Source organism: Gopherus flavomarginatus, chromosome 2 (genome assembly GCF_025201925.1).
Source record: "Gopherus flavomarginatus isolate rGopFla2 chromosome 2, rGopFla2.mat.asm, whole genome shotgun sequence".
NCBI lineage: Eukaryota > Metazoa > Chordata > Testudines > Testudinidae > Gopherus > Gopherus flavomarginatus.
The window spans coordinates 247,871,210-247,896,661 of record NC_066618.1 but is presented as its reverse complement, the minus strand read 5'-3'; the positions used below and the strand labels follow the sequence as shown (position 1 = coordinate 247,896,661).

Here is a 25,452-nt window from a genome sequence, read left to right as displayed (position 1 = left end):
GGCTCAGCCAGAGCCTGAAATATCACATAGTGCACCAGCGGAAAGCGGTTCACAATCAACGAAAACAACCCCATCACCTACATTGCTTCCAGAGGGACCAAGCCCAAGTCGACAATGTAAGGAGGAACTGGTGTCTCCAGCCTCAAGGGAACAGTTCCAGGCTGAGCAGGAGGCAGATGACAGCCTTCAGAAAGCTTGAGTGGTGGTCCGGAGCACCCCACCGCCTCTCAGCTCTTCTAACCGATCCCGGTTTGTTGTAGAACAAGGACTTTTATAAAAGGAGATTCTTTCTGGTGGACACCAGGAAGACTGGCATCCTCAAAAACAGTTGGTAGTTCCAACTAAGTACCGGGGAAAGCTCTTGAGTTTAGCTCATGATCATCCCAGTGACCATTCTGGGGTGAATAGAACCAAAGACCGATTGGGGAAGTCTTTCCACTGGGAGGGGATGGGCAAGGACGTTGCTAATTATGTCCGGTCTTGTGAGGCGTGCCAATGAGTGGGAAAGCCCCAAGACCAGGTCAAAGCCCCTCTCCAGTCACTCCCCATAATTGAGGTCCCATTTCAGCGAGTAGCTGTGGATATTCTGGGTCCTTTCCCAAAAAAGACCCCCAGAGGAAAGCAGTACATACTGACTTTCATGGACTTTGCTACCCCATGGCCAGAAGCAGTAGCTCTAAACAACACCAGGGCTAAAACTGTGGGCCAGGCCTTAGCAGACATTTTTGCCAGGGTAGGTTGGCCCTCCGACATCCTTACAGATTCAGGAACTAATTTCCTGGTAGGGACCATGAAAAATCTGTGGTAAGCTCATGGGGTGAATCACTGGGTTGCCACCCCTTACCACCATCAAACCAATGGCCTGGTGGAGAGGTTTAATGGAACTTTGATGGACATATGTAAATTCGTAAATGAACACTCCAATGATTGTGACCTAGTGTTGCAGCAGTTGCTTTTTGCCTACAAAGCTGTACCACATCCCAGTTTAGGTTTTCACCATTCGAAAATGTGTATGGCCACGAGGTTAAGGGGCCATTGCAGTTGGTAAAGCAGCAATGGGAGGGGTTTATGCCTTCTCCAGGAACTAACATTCTAGACTTTGTAAGCAACCTACAAAGCACCCTCTAACGCTCTTTAGCCCTTGCTAAAGAAAACCTAAAGGATGCTCAGGAAGAGCAAAAGGCCTAGTATGATAAACATACCAGAGATCGTTCCGTCAAAGTAAGGGACCAGGTTATGGTCTTGAAGGTGCAACAGGCCCATAAGATGGAAGCATCATGGGAAGGGCCCTTCATGGTACAAGAGCACCTAGAAGCTGTTAACTATCTCATAGCATTCCCCATCTCAACCCTAAAGCGTACCATGTTAATTCTCTCAAGCCTTTTTATTCCAGAGAATTAAATGTTTGTCAGTTTACAACCCAGGGAGGAGATGACGCTGAGTGGCCTGAAGGTGTCTACTACAAAGGAAAAAGTGACGGTGGCGTGGAAGAGGTGAACCTCTCCACAACCCTGGAACGTCTGCAGCGGCAACAGATCAACGAGCTGTGCACTAGCTTCGCCCCAATGTTCTCAGCCACCCCAGGATGGATTGAACGGGCATACCACTCCATGGACACAGGTAATGCTCACCCAATTAGAACCCCACCCTACCAGGTGTCTCCTCATGCCCAAGCTGCTATAGAATGGGAGATCCAAAGCATGCTACAGATGGGTATAATCTGCCACTCTAACAGTGCATGGGCATCTCCAGTGGTTCTAGTTCCCAAACCAGATGGGGAAATACGCTTGTGTGGACTACCGTAAGCTAAATGCTGTCACTCATCCCAACAACTATCCAATGCCACGCACCGATGACCTATTGAAGAAATTGGGATGTGCCTAGTTCATCTCTACCTTAGATGTAACCAAGAGGTACTGGAAAGTACCGTTAGATGAACCCGCCAAAGAAAGGTCCACCTTCATCGCCCATGCAGGGGTGTATGAATTTAATGTGCTTCCTTTCAGGCTGCGAAATGCAGCTGCCACCTTCCAAAGACTTGAAGATGGTCTCCTATCAGGATTGGGAGAATATGCAGTTGCCTACCTCGATGTGGATACTTTTTCTGATTCATGGGCAGAACACCTGGAGCACCTGGAAAAAGTCTTCAAGCGCATCAGGCAGGCAGGACTAACTTAAGGCTAAAAAGTGTCAAATAGGCCAAAACAGAGTGACTTACCTTGGACACCAGGCGGGTCAAGGAACAATAACTCCCCTACAGGCCAAGGTGGATGCTATCCAAAAGTGGCCTGTCCCAAAGTCAAAAAAACAGGTCCAATCCTTCTTAGGCTTGGCCAGATATTACAGGCGATTTGTACCACACTACAGCCAAATCACTGCTCCACTAAACAGACCTGACCAGAAAGACCCAGCCAAATGCAGGTAAGTGGACTGACGAGTGTCAGAAGGCCTTTAACCAGCTTAAGGCAACACTCATGTCTGACCCTGTGCTAAGGGCCCCAGACTTTGACAAACCATTCCTTTTAACTACAGATGCATCTGAATGTGGTGTAGGAGCAGTTTTAATGCAGGAAGGACTGGATCAAGAATTTCATCCTGTCGTGTTTCTCAGCAAGAAACTGTCCGAGAGGGAAAGCCACTGGTCAATCAGTGAAAAAGAATGCTACGCCATTGTGTATGCCCTGGAAAAGCTATGCCCATAAGTTTGGGTATGGCGTTTCCAGCTACATACTGACCATGCTGTGCTGAAGTGGCTTCATACTGCCAAGGGAAACAACAAAAAACTGCTTTGATGGAGTTCAGCTCTCCAAGATTTTGATTTCAAAATTCAGCACATTTCAGGAGCTTCTAACAAAGTAGCTGATGCACTCTCATGTGAAAGTTTCCCAGAATCAACTGGTTAAAAATTGTCCTTGAAATGTAGAAAATCTTGTAGTTTTACATAATTAGTAGTATATGTAAAGGTGCATGTGTTTTATTTGTCTGTTCATTCTAAAGTTCTAGGAAGAAATCACAGCCAGTGTGGTTCCACACTGTCTGAGATTTGGGGGGCGTGTCATAAACAGTTAAGGGTTAATGTCTCTTACCTGTAAAGGGTTAAGAAGCTCAGTAAACCTGGCTGACACCTGATCAGAGGACCAATGGGGGGACAAGATACTTTCAGATCTTGGTGGAGGGAAGTCTTTGTTTGTGCTCTTTGTTTTAGGTGTTGTTCGCTCTTGGGACTAAGAGGGACCAGACGTCAATCTAGGCTCTCCAAATCTTTCTGAATCAGTCTCTCATGTTTCAAAATTTTAAGTAACAGCCAGGCAAGGTGGATTAGTTCTTTTTGTTTTCTCAACTTGTAAATGTCCTTTTTTTGCTGAGAGGATTTTACCTCTGCTTGCTGTAAGTTTGAACCTAAGGCAAGAGGGGGTTCCTCTGGGCTATATGAATCTGAGTACCCTGTAAAGTATTTTTCCATCCTGATTTTACAGAGATGATTTTTTTTTACTTTTCTTTCTTTAATTAAAAGCTTTCTTTTTAAGAACCTGATTGATTTTTCCTTGTTTTAAGATCCAAGGGGATTGGAGCTGGACTCACCAGGGATTGGTGGGGGGAAAGGAAGGGGGATGGTTAATTTCTCCGTGTTTTAAGATCCAAGGGGTTTGAATCTGTGTTCACCAGGGAATTGGTGAAGCCTCTCAAGGCTGCCCAGGGAGGGGAAGGTTTTTGGTGGGGACAAGTGATCCAGACACTGAAAATTTCTGGATGGCGGCAGAGTTACCAGATCTAAGCTAGTAATTAAACTTAGACGTGTCCATGCAGGTCCCCACCTTTGTACCCTCAAGTTCAGAGTGGGGAAGGAACCTTGACACCTTCCCTTCTCCCACCATGGAGTGCTCAAGGTAAGAATGCAGCCCACAATGCCACTAGGAATGTTGCAGGGAGTGTAGTAAGCAGCAACCATAGAGCTCTCCAAGGACTGCAAAGGGTCAAGGGTTTGGACCCAATCAAGGTTTGCAGCATTTGGGTATGCTGTCTGATAAGGTGTTGCATTTACCTCTCCTGGGATTTTTGGGCCTTTTTCCTGTCCTCTTTCCTTATCCATGCTGTTGGGCATATTAGCTCTTCAAGCCTTTTGTTCATGGTCCAATGCAGCACTGGCATGCAGGATCTCACAGAACGTGTCCTGCCTAGTCCTCTTTCTCATCCTCATCAGGGTCAGATGTTCTGTGGATATCAAGGGGGCAGAAGACAGCCACCCCAAGGGCTGCTGATAAAAACAGACGTGCCATTGGATTTATAGTCACAATGGAAAAGGTAAGATACATTTCAAGACTCCACTCCCTTATTCCCATAGGCAATTTTAATAAAAAAAGCTTGACACTTCAGCTTTGATGTGCCTTGGCTCAGCACTGCCCTCCAGCTCCAACCATGGAGAGTGTGGCCCAACAGTGGCAAGGGCAGGATTTTCGGTTGCACAAAGCTATACGATTTCAGTTGCTGTTCCATGGGAAAGAACATAGGGCAATGATGCTGAATACTGCCACTATTTTCACAGAGTGGTGACTTTATGATCCTCCTGGAAGAGAGATCAGCTAAAGGCACAAAGAATACAGCTGCTACCAGCAACCTAAAGCTGCCTGGGCCTGTATATCACTAATCTGTTTACAGGAATGGTGCAAGCCGAACTCACCATAGAATGGTATGGGAAAGTGTCCTATTGTGGAGGAAGAAATAAGGCAGTCATCCCCAGAAACCCTTGTGAGAGGATTTATGCCTGGGGGAATTGTGCGTTACTGAGCACATGCTGAATTCACGTGTCCTGCAGTGACAGATGGGGGGTGGGCTGCAGCTGAATTGGGGTGCAAGGACACATGGGGACAGTAGATGTGCCTGACTAATTGGGAGTCTAGGGGTCAGCATGGGGGAGGCTCCCTAACAATCCCTCCCCTCCACCTGTCTTCCCCCCTCCTCCCCGCAAACCCGTTCATACTTTTCCCACCCACACCCAACCTTCCAGGTTCACTCCCATGCTTCTTCCCAGCAATTACTTCCCTCTCACTCAGCTCCTCCTTTACTCCAACTCCCCCCAAGCCTTCGAACTGCTTCTGAGGGGTGTGGGAAATACAGTTCCGTACTGTAGGTTGAGTAATCATTCATTTAAAGTTCTGTATTAATATGCCTAGTAAGGAATCTGTCAAAAACACATTTCCTGAATCTCTTTTGTTGTCTGAATTGTTAGAGACATACTGACTTGTTGTCTGAATTGTTAGAGACATACTGACATGTATTTTGAAATAAGTTACCAAAATAATTGAAACTGGCTTGATTATACTGTGTTATTTTAACAAATAAAATATGCAAAATTTTAAAATATTGTGCACAGATTTAATTATTGGCGCAAAATTCCCCCAGGAGTAAGGATTGCAGAGTATCTCTCAGGATAAGAGGGACATCCCAATGTACATTAAAGTGCTCCACATGCCTCCATCCCCACAACTCAACAAGGGAATGAAAAGCAAATGCCAATCTACCTCTACCTCTTCTCATATGAGTAAAATCATGAAGTTTACACCTGTGTCTTGTTAATTTGGGGACGGGATGGGTATCATATTTAAATATTGTAAGAAAAAAATGCATGCACACACTTACCCAAGTTCCCTTCCCCTTCACTGGGCTTCTCTGCGCTTGTCGGGGGCAAGGGGGGGTAAAGAGGGAGAGAGACAGGCTAGACTGTGGCAAAAAGTCTCAGATCTTGACTGGCAGCACGGAATCCCCTGCTACATCCCACTCCTGTCCCCATTCAGAGGAGGGGTGTCTTGGGCTCATCAGTTGTCTGTGGGGGCACTGATGGGGTCCCCATCACATATGACAAGAAGTTAGTTGCAAAACGAGATCTGCAGGGCAGCACTAGATCTATTGTTGGCCTTCCTGACCTTGTGGTATCCCCGGCTAAGTTCTTCTGCTTTCAGGCAGCACTGCTGCTGATCCCACCATATCCCTTTTCCTTCTTCCCCCCTGCAAACTGCTTGTGGGTGTCCACATTCCTACAGCTAGTCCATAGCTGTGCTTGCACAGCCTTTTTGCCCACAAGCCCAGGAGATCCAATACCTTCCATCTTTTCCCGGCAGTACATGGAGCTGGCATTGTTGAGCACTTGCCCACAAGGATAAGCTGCAAGATGTGCTAGCCAAAGCGGACAATTAAGGAAAGGCATTTCAAAAACACAAGGGGGGAGGTGGTTTCTGCTCTGTGATCTCTGCGCAATGTGACTTTACAATTGTGACTGTGACTGTCACAGGGAATGGGACAGCTACTGGATGACTGTTTGGGCTGACAAAGGTCATGCACTGTCTACACTCTCACTCCGTTAACTTCAGTAGGTCGACCATGACTCTACACTGTTCAAGGAGGTGGGAGTGTTACCTCGTAAGAGGGCGCTTATGTCAGCCTGAGACAAATCTGAGCATAATCTGAGGACAGACCATGCACAAATAGGTTGACTTAAGGTAATTTATGTCAACTTAACTCTATAGTAGCAGCAAAGAATCCTGTGGCACCTTATAGATCAGACGTTTTGGATCATGAGCTTTCGTGAATACCCACTTCATCAGATGCATTCTTTGCTGCTTTTACAGATCCAGACTAACACAGCTACCCCTCTGATACTTAGCTCTATAGTGTAGACAAGGCCCTAGACTGGCCCAGTTAGACACTTGATGAATATACTTTCTAATTGCCAGTTTTCCTCCTATCACTCCTAGTCAGTCTGAATAGAAGTTCCAGAACACCACCGGGTGCTATGATAAATCTTATTGCTATCAAATCACCACACACAAATTCCACCTCCTAAAGATAAGCTAAATGTACAGACAAATGTTTTGTTGTAGCAGCAAGAATGTATGATGGGATGTCTTTGTTGCAGATCTGCAAGCCCTGGTAGATGTATGAGCGCTTCCCAGGATGTAGTCAGGTCTCTAGTGGAATACACTTGAGTGCTGTGGGAAAGAGGGAAATTGCCTCGCTGTCATATAGGCAACAACCTTCATCCATCTCTAAATAGACTTCTGATTACAGGGTAAGCAGGTTGGTCACAAGTTGTTATCTAGATTAATGTAGAGTCTAAGCACAGATGCAGAAGCTTTTCTTTATGTTTCAAGGAATTATAAGAACCTTAGATGACAGACATTTTAGAAGTGCCAAGTATTCTGGTCTCATTCTTTTGGAGGCAGTTCTTCCATCAAAATGTCCCGAGCCAAGTTGTTGAGGAAGGAATCTTAGGCCTTGGCTACACTTGCGAGTTGGAGAGCATTAAATCAGCCCCTAACTCATGACACATCCACAAAGGCAATGCACATAGAGTGCCCGGACTCTGCAGCTGGAGAGCTCCTGGTAATCCACCTCTACGAGAGGCATAATGTTTGCTGCGCCCTGGCTCCAGCACCGTGGTGCCAGTGTGGACACCTTGGTCTATTAATGCGCTCTGATTGGCAGCCATGCAGTGTCCCACAATGCCTGTTCTAGCCACTCTAGTCATCACTTTGAACTCTACTGCCCTGCCCTCAGGTGATGTCAGACCTTCCCTTTAAATTCTCCTTCCTGTTTGCTCAGCAAGGCGTGTAGTGCTCTCAGCGCATCTTTCCAGGTGACCATTCCTCCATGTGCCAGGCAATCCCCAGTATGGAGCAATGGCGGGGTGCCGGACCTCAGTGTTTGGGGGGAGGAGGCTGTCCAGTCCTAGCTGCACTCCAGCCATAGGAATTATGATACCTATGGGCAGATATCAAGGGCCATGATAAAAAGGGGCCATGACCAGGATGCAGTACAGTGCAGGGTTAAAATGAAGGAGTTGCAGAATGCCTACCACAAAGCGCAGGAGGCGAACCGCCACTTCGGTGCTGCGCCAATGACCTGCCATTTCTACAAAGAGCTGGATGAGATGCTTGGGGGCAACCCCACCACCACTCTGAAGTGCACCATGGACATTTCAGAGGCAGTGGCAGCCCAGATTCAATAAGGCAGGAGGAAGAAAGTGGGAGCAAGGGTGCTGAGGAGAGGGGCCCAGAGCCAGAGGACAGCCCAGCATCCCTAGATGCATGCAGCCAGGAGCTGTTTTTGAGCCAGGAGGAAGGCAGCCAGTCGCAGTGGACAATGCTTGTGGAAGGACAAACAGCAGAGGAGGTGCCTGGTAAGTGGCTTTTATTTTGGGAAGGAAGTTGTTTGGTGCAGGCTCTTGGTGCGAGGGTTGCAGAAAGAAGGGGTAGGGCTGCATGCATGACTAGATGCAGAATAGGGCACTAATGTGCCCTCTCACATTGCAGTAATCGGCCTCAGTGATCTCATCCAAGGTCTCATGCAGAAACTGGGCAATCTGCTTGTGCAGGTTCCTTAGCAAAGCTACTGTGCTCCTTGTCCCGGTAAGGCTAACATGTCCATGCCACTGTGCAGTGATGGGCAAGGGGACCATTGCTGCACACAGGCAAGCTGCATATGAGCCAGGACAGGAGACACATTGTAGTAGAAGACCCTCCCTTGCTTCCCAGGTCACCCTCACCAACGAGATATCTTCCAGGATGAACTCATCCTGTGGAAAATGTGGGAACAGTTCAGTACAGGGGCCCCCTGCAGCTGTTGGCTCTCCCCAAGGCATAGAACCCCAGAGGACAGTACAGCCCTGAAATAATTATTCCTCCTTGCCCCTGTGGTTACTCCCCATTTTGGGGCTCTTGTGGGTTATGTGCGCTTGCTATGGGATGGGCACTTTCTCCTATTGTGTGCACTGTGTTTGTCTAAATTCGGCTGAATCACTGCTCTGTCTAGTATGAACAATGCTGCCTCTTAAATGTTGCATTTTGACTTTACAGATACAACCTGGAGATCCCAGCCGTCCTGGTTATCAACAGCTGAAAGGCTGCAAAGAAGCAGGAAGCATCCACAAAGAAGCAAGAAGGACCTTCTGCATGAGATCATGCAGCAGCCCCTTACTGAAAATCAAAAAGTACAGTAGTAGTGGGAGACCGAAAGGAAGCTCAGCCAGGAGAATGCAGATCACCGGCAACAAACCACACAGAGCAGCTCCTAAGCATTATGGAACACCAAATGGACTCTATGCAGGTACTTACAGCACTGCAGATGGAGCAGATCTATGCCTGCTCCCAGCCCCACCCCCCACCCCTTGTCCCAAAGCTCTTTCCCTTGTATCCCATGTCACCGACAACCCACTTTCCCCAACATCTGGTTTCTTATTGGCACCAGCTGCCTCCAACACCTGCAGCTTCACCACTCAGCCCTGCAAACTATGACCCTTACCTACTGCACTCAACCCCCATCACCATGCCTTTTAGCCAGCCTGAAGTGCAGCACTCATTACATGGCACTCCAGACAGGAAGGCTGACTATAACAGGACATATTCAAATCTGTGATTGTCCCGTTCCCCACCCCACCCCTTTCCCTCCTCCCACACAGCAGATGCATCATGCCATGTGTGTCCCCAGAAGTTCCATTTCTTTTCAATTAAAATTAAAATTTTCAGGCTTTGAAAACTTTTTATTGCATTAAGTAAAAGACAGCATAGCCCAGGAAAAGAAAAGGCACTGAAAGTTAGTGCATCATAAGCAACAAACATATGTCTACTAGCACTGGAACCACTGCACTTCACTCCTGTGCAGGGCACCAAACATTACTGGTGCCTCTCAGCATCAAAATTTCTCCCTCAAGGCATCCCTAATTCTTACAGCCCTGCGCTGGGCCCCACTAATAGCCCTGGTTTCTGGCTGTTCAAATTCAGCCTCCAGGTGTTGAAACTCCATGATCCATGCCTGAGTGAAGCTTTCACCCTTCCCTTCACAAATGTTATAGTGGGTAGAGCATTTGGCTACAACCATGGGGATGTCGTCATCGGCCAGGTCCAGCTTCCCATACAGACAACGCCAGCATCCCTTTAAATGGCCAAAAAGCACACACCACAGTCATTCTGCACTGACTCACCCTGTTGAACCGCTCCTTGCTCACATCAAGGCTCCCTGTGTAGGGTTTTATGAGCCACGGCATTAAAAGATAAGTGGTATCTCAAGGATCACAATGGACATTTCAACTTCCCCTATGGTGATCTGGTCTGGGAAGAAAGTCCCGGCTTGCAGCTTTCTGAATAGGCCTGTGTTCCGAAAGCTGCGTGCATCAGCCTTCATGTTCATGAAATGCCCACAGTGATCCACAAGCGTCTCGAGAAACATCAAGAAATACCCCTTTTGGTTTATGTACTCTGAGGCTAGGTGATCTGGTGCCAGAATTGAAATGTGTCCCCCATCTATCGCCCCTTCGCAGTTAGGGAAACCCATTTGTGCAAAGCCAGCCATAATGTCATGCATATTGCCCAGAGTCACGGTTCTTCTGAGCAGGATGCAATTAACGGCCCTGCACACTTGCAGCAACACGATTCCAATGGTTGATTTTCCCACTCCGAACTGGTTAGTGACCGATCAGTAGCTGTCTGGAGTTGCAAGCTTCCACACTGCAATAGCCACACACTTCTCCACCAGCACGGCAACTCTCAATCTCGTGTCCTTGTGCCGCAGGATAGGGATGAGTTCAGCACACACAGTCCCATGAAAGTGGCTTTCCTCATCCAAAAGTTCCGCAGCCACCACTAGTCATCCAAGACTTGCATGACAATGTGATCCCACCACTCAGTGCTTGTTTCCCAAGCCCAAAAGCAGCATTCCACTGTTGTGAGCATATCTGTGAATGCCACAAGCAATCTCATGTCATATGCGTTATGCATGTCATCATCGTTGGACTCCTCATTGTCACTTCGTAGCTTAAGGAGTAACTTGACTGCAATTTGTGATGTGCTGGCAAGACCCATCAGCAAATTCCTCACAAGTTCAAGATCCATTCCCACAGACCAAAAGGTAAGACAGAATGTGCAGTACAAAAACTGTTGCAAGATTGTGCCAGGTGGGGACAGAAGCACAGGGATTGCTGGGATGCGAAGCGATGCATCATGGGGCACTGGGACAGGATCCAGGATTTGGCACTGCGCTCCCCCTCCTCCCTAAGCCACAGTGCCAGAATGGGAAGAGGAGCTCTGTGGGATAGCTGCCCATAACATACTGCTCCCAACGCTGCTGCAAGTGCCGCAAATGTGGCCACGCTACTGCGCTTGCAGCCGACAGTGTGAACACACAGCAGCGCTTTCCCTGCTGCTGTCTGAGGGCTGGTTTCACTTCCAGAGCTCTCTACATCTGCAAGCATAGCCATGCCCTTAGAGAAGCAAGAAGTTTCAACACCAGTACTTTGGAGGCATATTAAATAGTAAAGCACCTCCCCCAACTCTGGCTGACCAGAATTAAGAATCTGAAAGACAAGTGAAAAAAAATAAGCCATCTCTACTCTATTAAGGAGAGCTCTACTTACCAATTTAAAGCCAATGTCAAACAACAAACAAAGCTTTTCTCAGGTGGACAGATTTAAGCCAGCTGTTGGGAGACACGAAGTTCATTGGAGGCTGGAGTCCAGGACTTAAAGAAAAAAGTTATCGGCTGGTAACCATTCTTCTCAAAATGGAAATAAAAGGTTCAGGTAGTATCAAGCTATAAAAACAGAGCTGTGATGTATGGTATTCATTTAGAGAGGAAAAAAAGTGTTACTATTGTGACTGGTAGCAAACTCCTGCTGCCTGTGCTATATCTATTGAGGATCATGTATATCCGTCTCCAGAACTCAGACAAAGACTAAGTTCACTTAAGGGAAAAAATGATGGATTAACTCCTACAACAGATTAACCGTGAATTTCTTGTGTGACGGAAAAATCAGACCTTTAACATTACAGTTAAGATGCTCCTGGGGCACTGTATGCCATTAATGTGTGTGTGTACATAGATGTTTAAGCAATTTATGACAAGTTTTAATCTATTTTAGCTGTAGCTAAAAGTTTGATGAGAATGAAATTACTAATCAAAATTGTGTCTGCATCCTATGTTATCACCCTGCCTCACAAGGGGTTAAAAAGAAATGCCCTACATGAGTTTCTAAAGAGCAGTCATCACAGCTTTACTAAATAAAAAATCCATTCTGCACTATAGGAAGCCTGCAAAAGGAAAGGTATGTGTCCTTCTTTACTTCTTTAGAATATATAAAGGTGGCTAAACAAACCCACTGTGTCACTTTTCTACTCACTGTTCTACTAAATCACAGCCCCCAATTACTTTATCATTTATTTAAAATGAAAAATATTCAACGACAACCAACTCAGAGTATTCAGGTTTTAAACCATGTTCTGAAGCAGCGCATCTCCAGTACTTACCTATTTCACACCAGATGACTAAAGAGCTTCTCACATTACATTAAGAAAACAGAATTTCTGACAAACAGTTAAATGTTACTAAGCATATAAAGATTGTCACAATATAACAGAAGAGTCTAAGGCCAATCAATTATAAGAATGTTTGAATATTTATAAGTTACACTCAATCTATATTAAACCCTGTTTTTCAAACTATAACCAGAACAAAAGCACAACAATTCTGTAGTGTACCAAGTGTATATTTCAATTTACTGTATGCAATCTAACAACAAATTTGGTCATAATTTACCAGATATACATAAATGATTTAAGTAGTAAAAGAAGATTCAGTTTCAAGAGAATAAGTTCATACCTTGAGAAAAAAGTAAAATACATTAAGAATGTAAAGCCAGGTCCAGTTTCTAAGCATTAAGTGAGCTGTATTCTAATAAAGCAGATTTAGGTGAATTTCATATGTATATATATTATATATATATATAGACAGATCTACCAATTGTAAACTATGGTTTTAAAGGGGATAAATGGGATGAAAAAAGTCTTTATGCTATACTTACATATTCACAAAGCAGAACATTACTTTTAACGTTTAAAATACTTTTTCATAGGATCTTTGCCCAACTAATTTCTACTTTGGACCCCACCAGAATTACACATTTCAGTCTAGAATGAGAATAAGATGGATTCTTCAGTTTAAAAAAAAAAACCTAGTCATCTGTCAGGTTTATAGTGCTGTGGAAACTACCCATGAAACAACTGGATGATAAAAAAGATGCCTTTTTTAATACCCATATAACTGTAGTTCAACTTATCTCAGTTTCATCCAGCAATGTCTAACATTAATTCACTGTTCTACTGAAATAGAAGGACAACAGTAAAGCTTGTCTCTTTAAATACATACCAACTTTGATCAGATGGAGCACCATTAAGATTCTGTCCATCAAAGCATAGTTCAAAGTTTTCCACACAACTAGCATAATTTAATTTAGTTACCTGATATAAAATAGGAAAATATACTCATTTTAAAATTAAAACAAAAGCTGAAAATATGGGGACCCTCAATTTTTTTAATACAGTACAGTCACACTGGCCTAGCTATGTGTTATGATAAATGCTGTGCATATTTATTCATTGTGACATAGTATTACATCAAATGCAGTGTCCAATGATCAGCTAATTCATTAGGCTAGATGAAGCGAAGGAGTTTAACCTAAAGGTGCAATACCCTCCCCTCCCTCAGAAAGAGGTCTGAAATCATTTGGTACAGTATCACAAGTTTAGAAAAAAAGTCCATGGCTACAAAAATTCAAGTTTCAATGCCTCCTCAAAAACTGAAGTAAAGAGTGTTGAGAGCGGAGCATTCTAAATGGTGAACTCAAATGAATATCACTTTGCTTTTGGTTTTGTTTTGTTTTTTAAAAATGTTCCATCAAATTAAGCCGCCAGGTTAAACATAATTGAACATTAAACACTAGAAACACCCCAGAAAAATACAAAAGAATTAAAAAAATTAGATCACTTGTGTTCATTTTAATGAATAACAATGGGCACAACAGCCTAGTGTCCAATTCATACTGCATAACAAAACTAGCCAAAAGCAGGCATTTATTGTAAATTAACAAAGTCAGATGTCATATACTATTTCTATGACACTCTCTCCCCCCATTTTGGGGATTCGTTAAGCTTTAAGTTGGACTGAGGTATACGCTGGAGGAAAAAAGATGGTCAACAGGGAATGCTGCCGACAAAGATACACCTAAAACAGGCAGCAATGCCAGAAAGAATTTAATACACTAAAATTTGCTAAGTGGCAAGGAAAAAAAGTTACTCATAATTGAATCACAATCCCCCCAGTATTATTAATCATTTTTTCCTCGTGTGATTATTCTGCATTTGTAGAAGGAGAAATAGCTTTCCTGCAAATTCAAAATTGTCAAGAAATCAAGTCAGTAAATTAATGCCAATATCTTCTCCAGTGCTTGTCACCTATACCACAGGCTGGCTTAAGCCAACCGATATAAGTCAATTTCATTAGCATGTTGGTACTACCTATACTGCATATTTCAGTTACTGAGGAGTTTAGACCATTAAGGGTAATGGGGATGCAAGAATGGTGTGGAAAAGCCCTATTCTTGGAAATAAGAGCCACTTCTATGGCTGAAACTATGATTGGATTTGGGGAAGCTGTCACGTATTTCCCTAACAAGATTGTAATTTTCTTCATTCATGTTGAAGGATACATGAATGTGTAACATAATAAGTACAGTTACCATGTCTGAATAGGACCCAAGTAGCTATATCCTATAAATAATAAAAAATACATTTTCTTTTGATAACTGACTAGATGTGAGGACTCTGTATAATTCAACCAAATGGTTGTATGCTGTACAGTCCTGTGCAAATATCATAAAAAATTTAATAATCCTTTTTTGCTATAAGGCTTTGACCCTACAGTTTTCACAGCAACATAACTACCATCCAGCCTGTACCATATTTTGCAAGCCTTCAGTCCATGAACTCAAATTGTCAATCCACAGTATCCAACTGCAGCATCCTTAAACACACCCTCAGTCATCTAAAGGCATACAGACTTCCCCAGATTCATCCCATCGAGATTGGTCATTTTGTTCTTCTACATCATCAACTAACTCTTCATCCGCTTCTCCGACTTCATTTTCCTCATACTCTTCATCCCTAGGGAAGTCTGTGTCCTGCACCTGGTCTACTCCCTCTTGCCCTCCTGGTTGAGATTTATCTGCACAGTCTACACAAACTCCATAGCGTCGAGATCCATGTCTTATTCCAACACTGGCTGCAAGCATGAAGATCTTCTTACACACCATACACTTGTACTTTTTATCCTTTTTATGCACCTGAACAGGAAAAGAAAGTGTTATTTAGAAGAAACTCACATTTGCAACGTTTGGAAAAACTTGCTGAATTTGCATGAATTGTTTGAGGTCAGTTCATGTTTTGAGGTCCTCAAAAGAGTTTTTGACGCAAACTTTGCTAGCCAAAAGCTGAGAAGTGAGACGAAAGGGCCTCTGAAGGTTGAGAGGCAATATTTTCACTGCCTTAGCTGTTGCCTGCCTAGAGATTTTGCAGCTGGTTGGGATACGACTGGCTTGATTATTGTCCGTTTCACTGCTGTACAGTTTTGTACAGACACTTGAAAACAAAGACGCTATAAAGTTACACCGAGTCCTCTTTTCGAAGACTGTTATTCTAAGGGCTAGAAACTAAAAATAAATTAGCTTAATCTTGCGTAAATTAATGGCGTAGGCCCCTTCTTTCCTTAGGAAAGCTTCCCACTTCTTTATTTTCAAGACCTGTATATGGCACTGAACTCCTTATGCATACAAACTGAATTAATATGCGTTGTAACCATTCCATTATTGTTTAAGGATACAATATGAAAATATAGTTTTTCAAACAAGTCACTGAAACACAATTTAAAACCAGATGGAAATTTGTCGGAGGGGAGGTATTTCACCATGTAACATTTAGGCCTTGATTACAGGGGAATATGTTAACAGTTACAGTGCTGTAAATATACCAGCATAACCACTGTGCGATATTTATAAGAAGAATGTTTTGTTTAGCTTAAATGCCTTCCCATGCAACACAATATAAACAAAAAACCCAATCTTATACTGGAATACAAGTGTGCCCACAAGAGGTTATACTGGTATAACTATCTGTTTAAATTCTTAGATTATACTGAAAAAGTTTCCTCTGTAGACAAGAATGAAATTGGTACTCAGTCTAAGACAGAGGATGAAGAAAAATAAAAATCCATGCAGATGATACAGTTTCAACTCATGCATAGAATCAGTATAGTTATAAGCACTACTGGATTTTGTTGTTTTCATAGTTCAGACTCACTAGGCTCTTGTCCCATACCTAGGGCAACAAACCCATTCCTCAAATGAAAATTTTCTTACTGACTAATAGAAACAGCTGTTGACTGCAGTTAAAGTCTAGAGTGGTACTGAAACTACACCACGCCGAAGTCAAGAAGCCGAATAGGGCTTGAGCTTCCTCTCAATGAGGCCCAAACAACCTAGTGGAGCTTGTGGATCTATTCGGATCACACAGAGGGAGCCAAGCCCAAGTCACCCAGAGAAGTTGTAGATGTTCAAAATGCAACCACACAATCTTCCACAAGTGGTGTCTTATGAGGGTAGTACTTTGAAAAATAGCACCATCTTTTTTGCTACCAGTTTGACCCCTGCTTTTATTGCTTCCCTAAAGCTGAAATGTTAGTGCACCTAGGGTTTATACAACCCAAGAATTAAAATGAAACTTCATCTGTCTCATTCCTTGTAAACTACATAGAAAATACCAATCAAAACGCCTAGAATATAAACATCTCTGGTTTCTCACATAAGAGCTCATCTTGAAGGACTGTGATTATCGCCATTTAGATACTCACTAACTTGCCATGTGAGTGTAACTGTTCAATGGCATTTTACACGGAATCAGTGTCAAAGGCAAGTTTTCATTTTCAGCATCAGGTTGAAAACACTGGTCACCGCACCTTGGATTTTTAAAGTGCATAATACATCATCCCATCAGGTATCAGAGGGATAGCTATGTTAGTCTGGATCAGTAAAAGCAAAGAAAGAGTCCTGTGGCCCTTACAGACTAACAGACGTTTTGGAGCACGAGCTTTCGTGGGTGAATACTCACTTCATCGGATGGCCTTTGGATGAACATTCCTTCAACTTCAACAAGACACTTGGGAGAAATTGACTAGTGGATTGTCAGTTTGGGCAGAAAATGGTGAAGTAGTAGTACAGAATGAAAGGATGTCATATTCAACTGCTGTCCCATCAAGGGAAGGCTTCTTGTCTACTAAGCCTGTAAAAGGATGCATTTCTGCTCTTATTTTCTGTCACTTCCTCAATCCTCCTAGAACATCTGCCCCAAAATACTCATGCCATCAACATGGAAGACCTTGGAAACAAATTTCATGGACAATAGTGCGATTTTCAGATGGGAATTTAAAGAGACAGTTGCCCTGGAATCAAGTAGACTCAAACTTGGTTACTTCACGGTAAAACAGACACTATTCACATGTCAAATCTCTTACGAAACCATTTCTACCAAAGATTAAGAAACATCTGAGAGTTTTAAAGATGTATACAGAAAATGTTACTTACCAAGGAATGTCTTTTTACATGCTCTCTTCGAGTAAACAGCTTCCCACAGATGTCACAGCTAAAAGATCTCACCCCTGTATGAATGAGCAAGTGTCTCTTTAGTGTTCTTCTGTACTTGGCTACATAATTACAGTGTGGACACTTCAGTTTGTTCATGATTAGAGCAGATGAATCACCTAAAAAAAAAAGTCCCAGCGTTCAGTAATGGAACAAAATAAAACATCATCATCCTCGGACACATTCTGGTACAGCTGAAACCGCAAAAGGCTTTTGCACCATACAGATGTCAAAGTTACTCAGGTCAAAACAATGTTGCCCTAGGGTCCACTGACATGGTAGGCCCAGTAAGCAGGATTTGACTGCAGGTGCCTATCTAGTAAAATATGGACACCCCATGAAGTCTCATTTCTCCTACAAAAGATTCCAGAACCCAAGACCAAGTCTTTGAAGCTGAGAGAAAAAACCCTGTTATTGGATTTCCTTATGTATTGTCTCCATAGAACCTAATTTACCCTCCTCTTCTTTCACTCTAATTCAGAGCTCAGATACAGCTTCTAGAGGTAGAGACAGCAAAGAGTCCTGTGGCACCTTATAGACTAACAGATGTTTTGGAGCATGAGGTAGAGAAGAACTGAGGTATCATTAGGAGGTAAGACAGCTAGCTAGTTATACCCATGGGCCAGGGATGGTAGAGCTCAAAGGCCATGCACAAACCCAAATTACAAGAAATGTTAAGATACTACACTACTACATCTCTATCCTGATAACTCTGTCCTCAGAAGCCAAAAAATCTTACCGTGTTATAGGTGAAACTGCATTATATCGAACTTGCTTTGATCCACTGGAGTGCGCAGCCCCGCCCCCCAGGAGTGCTACTATACCACGTTATAGCCAAATTCGTGTTATATCGGGTCAAGTTATATCAGGGTAGAAGTGTATATGACAAAAGGAAAAGAATGGGTCCAATGACTATGGTACAGTTGGACAGAGTAGAACTCAGGAACCATGAAGGGGGATGGCTATTCACCCAGGGAAGACAGGAACACAAGATAAATCCATGTGCATGTAACTGCCACCAAAACTTTTAAAACAGGTTTTCTAGGGGCATGTGGCTATGCACAAGATGGATTCTGTGGCATTGGTGTCAGGAAGGAGAAAGCAAAGACTTATATGTGTCTGAACAGAAGGTACAACTACTCCCTGGGGCAAAGCCTTAATTCATTTGTACGATGGATTTTAAGTATTTCTAGTCTTCAAAAATTTGGCTTTCAATAGCTGAGCACTCACATTTGCTGCATCTTATAGACTCGTAATGTTAACTATTTGAATTCTAGTCACCTTTAAGAAATCTTATTCCAGAACTGACTGAACCTGTACTCTTATGCATCCTGGCAGAGGTAATCAGTAGGCAGACTGCAGACCAAATTCAGACCTTCAGACACTTAAATGGACTGCAAAATCTTTTTATTTACTTATTACCATTATTATTGTTGTAGTGTAACAAATTTTTTTTGGTTAAGGTCCTGACTCCAGAGAAACAACTGATTACTCCTGCATCAAGGTATTACATGTTTAAAAGGCAAAACGACAGCCTCTTAGAAAAAAGAGTACCATGATAATTTTTGTTGGGGGTATTTTTAATTTAAAAAAGTCTAATACTAATGTATATGGCTATGATTTAGTCACGGAGGACCTCTGCAACAGCTTCTGCTGAAGCAGGGGCTGGAGGCAGGATTGTGCACCCCTGCCCAGCTGCAACAGCTCGTAACGACAAGCTGGATATCTGGAATCAAGACCCTGCAGCCCCTGCCCTGTAGTTTGCAGGGGTTGGAGGGACTGCAGTTGGGGCTGTGCACCCCTATCCCCCAACCAGCTCTGGAGCGGGTGCTGTGCCCCACAGCTTCCACTGGGGTTGCTCATACCCAGCCCCATGGCAGGAGCTGCAGCGGGGGCTGTGTGTCCCTGTCCCGCAGCATCTCAGGGCCCTGCCCACTGCGGCCTCCTCCACGGCTAGCTTCAGAACTGGGGCTGCGCTTCTGCCAGGGGCTGCAGCTGGGAGCTGCGCGCCCTTGTCCCGCAGCATCCCAGGACCGTACACAACCCCCGACTGCGGCAGATCCAGGGCTGGGGCTGCGCATCCCTTGCTGCCCTCCAGCCCCACGGCTTCCACCAGGGTTGCATGCCCCAGCCCCATAGCAGGAGCTGCATACCCCTGCCCCACAGTGTCCCTGGGCCATGCACCCCCTCCTGGATGCGGCCGAGGCTTGGGCGGGCACCTGCAGCTGGAGCCATCCACACATCCCACAGCTGTATCTATCTGGAGCAGGAGCTGTACACACACCCCTGAGGCTGCACCCCCCGCTGAAGCAGCTTTGGCATGTCATTCTCCCCCCCCAATGGGACTCCATTTCTCCTCAAGATTTAGCCCTGCCCCCGGCTATTTTTAGTAAAGTCACAGATAGGTTACAAGCTCCATGAATTATTGTTTATTGCTTGTGACCTGCCCATGACTTTTACAAAAAATAACCTTGACAAAATCTTAGCCTTACTTATGTACGCCCACAAGGATCGGAGTGTGTGTGTGTGGAGGGGGGAGGCTGATACAAAACTGAAGCGTAACATTAAGACTCTGCATGAACTATTATGTTGAGGAAGTTTCTCCTAGTAGATAAAATATTGGACTGGGACTTAAGGGACCTGGGTTCTTTTTCCAGTTCTGCCACTGGCATGTGACCGTGGGCATGTCATTTCACCTCCTTTTGCCTCAGTTCCCCACCTATAAAAGTGTCAGTGCTTTATGAAGAAAGGATATTATCCTGAGTTCCGATAAGAGACCCAAGGGCTAGATATTACTACCCATTCCTGTATGTTCCTAAAACAGCTGCTTTATTGAGAAGTGGTATGTTTTATCATTAATATGTTTGTTACATGACAGTGCTTCTTTGTATATTCTCAAAATCTTCAGAGAATGTCTACAACTAACCCCCTAGCTAGATCTTATACAGTGGGAGCGATGGGGGGGGGGGGGGGGGGGGGGGGAGGGAAAGAGGTTACTCCCAGAAGGGCAAGACCACCCAACATGGGTCTCAAGAGAAGATGCTTTTAGTCATGCTGAAAGGAAATATGAATTGCACTAACCAAAACTTAGTATGTTGCGTGACAATTTTCAGCGTTAAGTATTACATATTTGAAGATCAAATCTATTTTATCTGTATGCTAATCCATCTATCCTAAATTGATAGTAAGAGCCTAATCTTAAAAAACAAAAAACAAAAAAAAAACACACCCCCCGAACTGGCTATAGTTTGCTTTGGGAAAAGCTACTGTGACATTGTCAAAGAGAAAGTTTGCTATAACCCAGGATTTAAAAACTTTCATATAACAAGAATAAATTCAAGGAAGTCAGACTAGATGACCACAGCAGTCCCTTCGGCCTTATAATCTATACGATCATTAAATAGTACAAGAAATTGAACCCCCAAAAAAAGAGGGCTATGAAGGGGGAAAAAAATTTACTTGCCATTTTCCCAAGCTTCTTTTGGCCAAGATTCCGGCAACAGTCCATACTTGAAATCATTTGAAGTACCCGGCAACAGTCCATACTTGAAATCATTTGAAGTACCCGGCAACAGTCCATACTTGAAATCATTTGAAGTACCTGTTACAAGTAATGTTCTTTTAACTTGATTCAGACAAAATTCTACAGAAGAGAATTCTCTAAACAGTTATTTTTAAACAAACTTTTCAAAAGCTTTATGACTAACTTGTGATATTCGGCAAATTGCAGATTCTGCAATATTAGGCTTCCACTGCAATTTTGACTACAAGCACCCCCATTCTCAGCTCCGAGTGGCTGACAGCAGAAAACTGCTGAAAAGTAATGACTTTATTACTGTGAATAATAAGGTCCATTACTACTTTTCCACAGTTTTCCCTGGCTTGTCTGCAACTCAGCCACAATTTTTTTTTTTGACCATCTCGCAATTCAAGTAGGGCCTTATTTATGAATTGATTACTCTGATAGTCCCTTATAAGTAAGCATTAACTAATTTCACCAAAATGTGGGATTTTTAGACTACAGCCTTGGGAAATTTCATCCTCTCCATGCTGACAGATTCTCCCTCAATAACATTAGCTATGCTGATAAATACTGACAGCACAGTTGCATCTACACAAGCACTTTTGCCAGCACCGATGTTGAGCAGAAAGCACAATTTTTTCCTCATTCCCAGTCAACATAGCTTTGCTGGCAAGACTGTGTAATGCACACCATGCCTTATATGAGTAGAAAGGTGATTTAAACAGGTGTAACTTATTTCTGTAAGTCTACTGTGATAAGTGCCTTTATTTGCACTATAACTACATGCATACTAGGGGTTGTACACTCTTAATTATACCCAGTTTCAAACTAACATACTTAAAGCAGTACAAAAAAACCTGATCAGCCCTTTGTTCCATCCAGTCTCTAAATTTGTATGTTTGTGAAAAGTTTTTTATAAAACTTCCTTATGCAAGTCAAATTTAAAGGAATATGGTCTACTTAACACACTTTGAATTTTGTCCTATTCTCATACTACTTTTTCTTATGTCTATTATATAGCAACAGATTTTTTTTATTTTTATTTATTTATTTTTTTAAAAAGCTGATTAAATCCATCCATCCACCAAACAAGAGATCCAGGATTAAGTGTAGAATCTGAAGACTGTAGTCATTAAGAAGGGTTAAAAGTTTTAAAGTTGAATCTCCCTTTAAAAATATTATAAATAAAGAGCAGTTCTGTTGAACCTCAAATGAGGATTGCAATTCTATTTTTGGTTTCTAAATCTAAACCCGAGTTCACACATACACACAAAAAAAGCCATACACTCAGTATTTACAGAATGTAGAAGAGAAAGCCTTGAAATACAGGCTCCATCACAAAACAAAATTTTATGCACTTGGTATCATTCTTCTCTTCCCCCATTCAACTCATGTTGTCGCTCCTTCCTCTCCCTCCTGGCTTGACTTTAGTTTGTTTTATTCTTCTTCTAGCTACCAATGATTGAAAAAAACTACACTTAGAAACCATCATGCCTAGAAGCCATATATTGTGGTGATCCTCTAGCAACTAACTGGGTACAGGCTCCTTATCTATATGTTTCTTTAGTCAGGCATAAAGGGAACAAATATTTTACTAAGGGCACATCATGCTGGCATTGGCAGCATTGTACACCATTCTGATACACCAAAATATAGATATGTTTTAGACTGAATTCTGATGGGCAGCCACATCATTCCTACCCTTCTCCTGTGCCTGTTCTTCACTGGTGATGGGTGTTTTAAATCTGGAGGCTTGTAATCCTGTCCTACCCTCTTTTGTCGGGTGTTAAGTCTTGAGCAGAATGGGAATAGCTATGTCTGCACTTTTGTAAATTCCGGCTAACAAATCCATTTGCAGGTAGGGGGTGCACACGATATAAGAAGTTCTGCCATTCTTTGACAGTGCTACAGCAGCAGAGGAGTGACAGTATACTTTCTTTCTGCTGGGCAAGATGTGTACAAGTATCCAACGTACATCAATTTTTCACTACTACTGTACAGTGAAAATCTCCTCACCATCAGATTGTATGCATCAGTTCTACCCTGCTGCTTAAACAGCATTCTAGATTATGGCTGGCAGTGGTAACTGCATGGGAAGACAGCTCAAAGGGAGCCCAAATGAAGTTTACAGGTGTCTGGAAAAACTGTCACCCTGCTGGGTAGCCAGCTGCCAGCTATAATCCATGTAGGATCATTCATGCAACTGACCCTCAGCAGCTCAGTCTCAGTGATCACAAAGCCTCAGATCCCAATGAGTAAAACAGGAAATTGTTCTCCCTCTGCCCACAGGATTTGTTCCAAGGTTGTTGAGGGTATGTTTGGGGGCTTTTTTTGGGGGGCGGTGGGGGGGAAGAAGAGGAGAATTCCAATATTTTAGCTCTCATGCCTGGTTGTTGGAGGGGAAGAAGTGACAACCTAACTTTCCTTTGATTCCTGGGAGCTGAGTGGAGAAAGAATGAGGGGGGAAAGTTACTGTAAGGAAGTTGTTCTTTGAAGTTACTTGCTCATACCAGATCATTCTTATGTCCATGCTCCCACACACACAAAAAAAAAAAAAAAACTAGTGAGAACTCCCTCAGCTTGAAGATTATATTGTTGATTCCAGTATAGGCATTTCACAATAGCTCATGTAATGAAACAAGAGACACACATAGGGTATCTAACTGCCTATTCCTTTTGAATAGGTCCAATTCCCATATACACACAAAGTCCTCCCTTTGTGGTGAAGAGGATGGATGAATGATGATCTGTTATACCCCACTCTTGGGAATTAAAAATCTCCAGGTCTCTATTTAAATAAATAATTAAAAAAATAAAAGAACAGGAATGGACAGTGAGGACAGGTAAGCACTTTAAACAGAGAGGATGAGAATTATTATAATGCTCTTAGTCTTAAAGAAAAAACTAAAGAAAACCAACAGTGGCATCCAAAAAGGAGACAGATTAAGCACCAAACAAAGCTTTGTGATCAAAAATTTTAGCAACCCTATGCAAAAGAACCCCATATCTTCAATGCTGACAATCAAACCCTGTCTTTTGATGTAGTGTAAACACTACAACAACTGCCTTGCAAAGAGATGAGAACAGACTAAAGTTGTGTTGCAGCAGATTAAAGGTTTATGATGGACACGATTCTATCTCAAAAAAATGCGGCAGATAGGGTAACTTGAAATCAGATGAAAACTGATACGTCTTCTATATAGACAGACATCCTCAGTTGTGTTAGAGAACCATTAAAACTTTCGATATCGTCAGATATGGAGAGACTTTTGGAAGATATAGTGGGCAACCAGAACACTGAAAGGACAGAGAACTACATTTGCCTCAGCCAATAAGCGGCAATTAGGATTCTTACTGCTAACACAGTAGCGCCCAGACTCCTACACAACAAGGAACAGGGTCACTTGGTACAGCGTGTTCCACAAAGTATTTAGTAGGAGATAACTGCCCAAAGATTTTACAGTCATGTTTAACACAAGAGGAAATAAGTGGGTAGTAGAGAAGAAAGGCGAGACAGGCAACATTATGCACCCAGAGCAGTCACTATTCAGGTTAAAATGAACTATGCAAACAGCAAATGAGTTAAATGAAGAGGCAACTTACCTAGCAGCTATCAGTTACAGTTTACTGTAGGTATCATGGAGGTGGCTTTTTGAAAGTGACTTAGAAGTAGTTTAATGAGAGGGTCAGTAACAATATTATATGCATTAAAGCCATTTGGAGAGGGGAGACAGAGGCTAACTTTGTTGATGGAACAACACAGTAAAGATACAAGAAAGGATAGAACAATGGGGAGTCCTTGTAGCACCTTGGAGACTAATAAATTTATTTGGGCATAAGCTTTCGTGGACTTTAACTCACTTCATCAGATGTATGGAGTGGAGAACACAGCAAGCAGGTATAAATATACAGCACGTGCAAAGATGGGAGTTGCCTTACCAAGTGTGTGGGGAGGGGGGCAGGGAGGGGTGGGCAGTGCTAATGAGGCCAATTCAATTAGGGTGGATGTGGCCCATTCCCAACAGTTGACAAGAAGGGGGTGAATATTAACAGGGGGAAAAATTATTTTGTGGTGCTAATGAGGCCAATTCAATACTCCCATCTTTTCATGTGCTGTATATTTATACCTGCTACCCCTTTGAAAGAAAGGATAGGACAGCGAAACTGGACGGCCTAAACAGCATAAAAGACCAGAAGTTTGATACAGTGGAGAAGGGGAGAGTCAGAGATACTGGAGGGAAAAAAAAAAAAAGCGGTGACAAGGTCAGGAAAGCTACTTTTAATCAACAGCTTTTTTAATAGACCTAAGGAGGAGAGATGGATGTCAGGAAAGCCAGAGAGAAGGAGTTTGCTGCAGTTAAAATAAGAGATAAATTCCTAGATGATGAATGCCAGAAAGGGTCAAAACTTTGGAGTGTTG

At 43.1% G+C, this 25,452-nt stretch overlaps 1 protein-coding gene across 2 annotated transcripts in view; it reads right to left on the bottom strand.

Annotated features, from left to right (window-relative positions):
* Nucleotides 1-12,420: 12,420 nt before the first annotated feature.
* ZBTB10 (zinc finger and BTB domain containing 10) overlaps nucleotides 12,421-25,452 on the bottom strand; it is a 32,059-nt gene continuing 19,027 nt past the window's right edge. Inside the window, exons 3-5 of one of the 2 annotated variants that reach the window (XM_050940798.1) lie at nucleotides 20,973-21,110; nucleotides 17,453-17,628; nucleotides 12,421-15,160 (exon numbers count right to left, since the gene is read on the bottom strand). In XM_050940798.1, the coding sequence (XP_050796755.1) occupies nucleotides 14,855-15,160; nucleotides 17,453-17,628; nucleotides 20,973-21,110 (620 nt within the window). In that variant the 3' untranslated portion in view covers nucleotides 12,421-14,854. The other variant, XM_050940799.1, reaches the window with a different exon arrangement.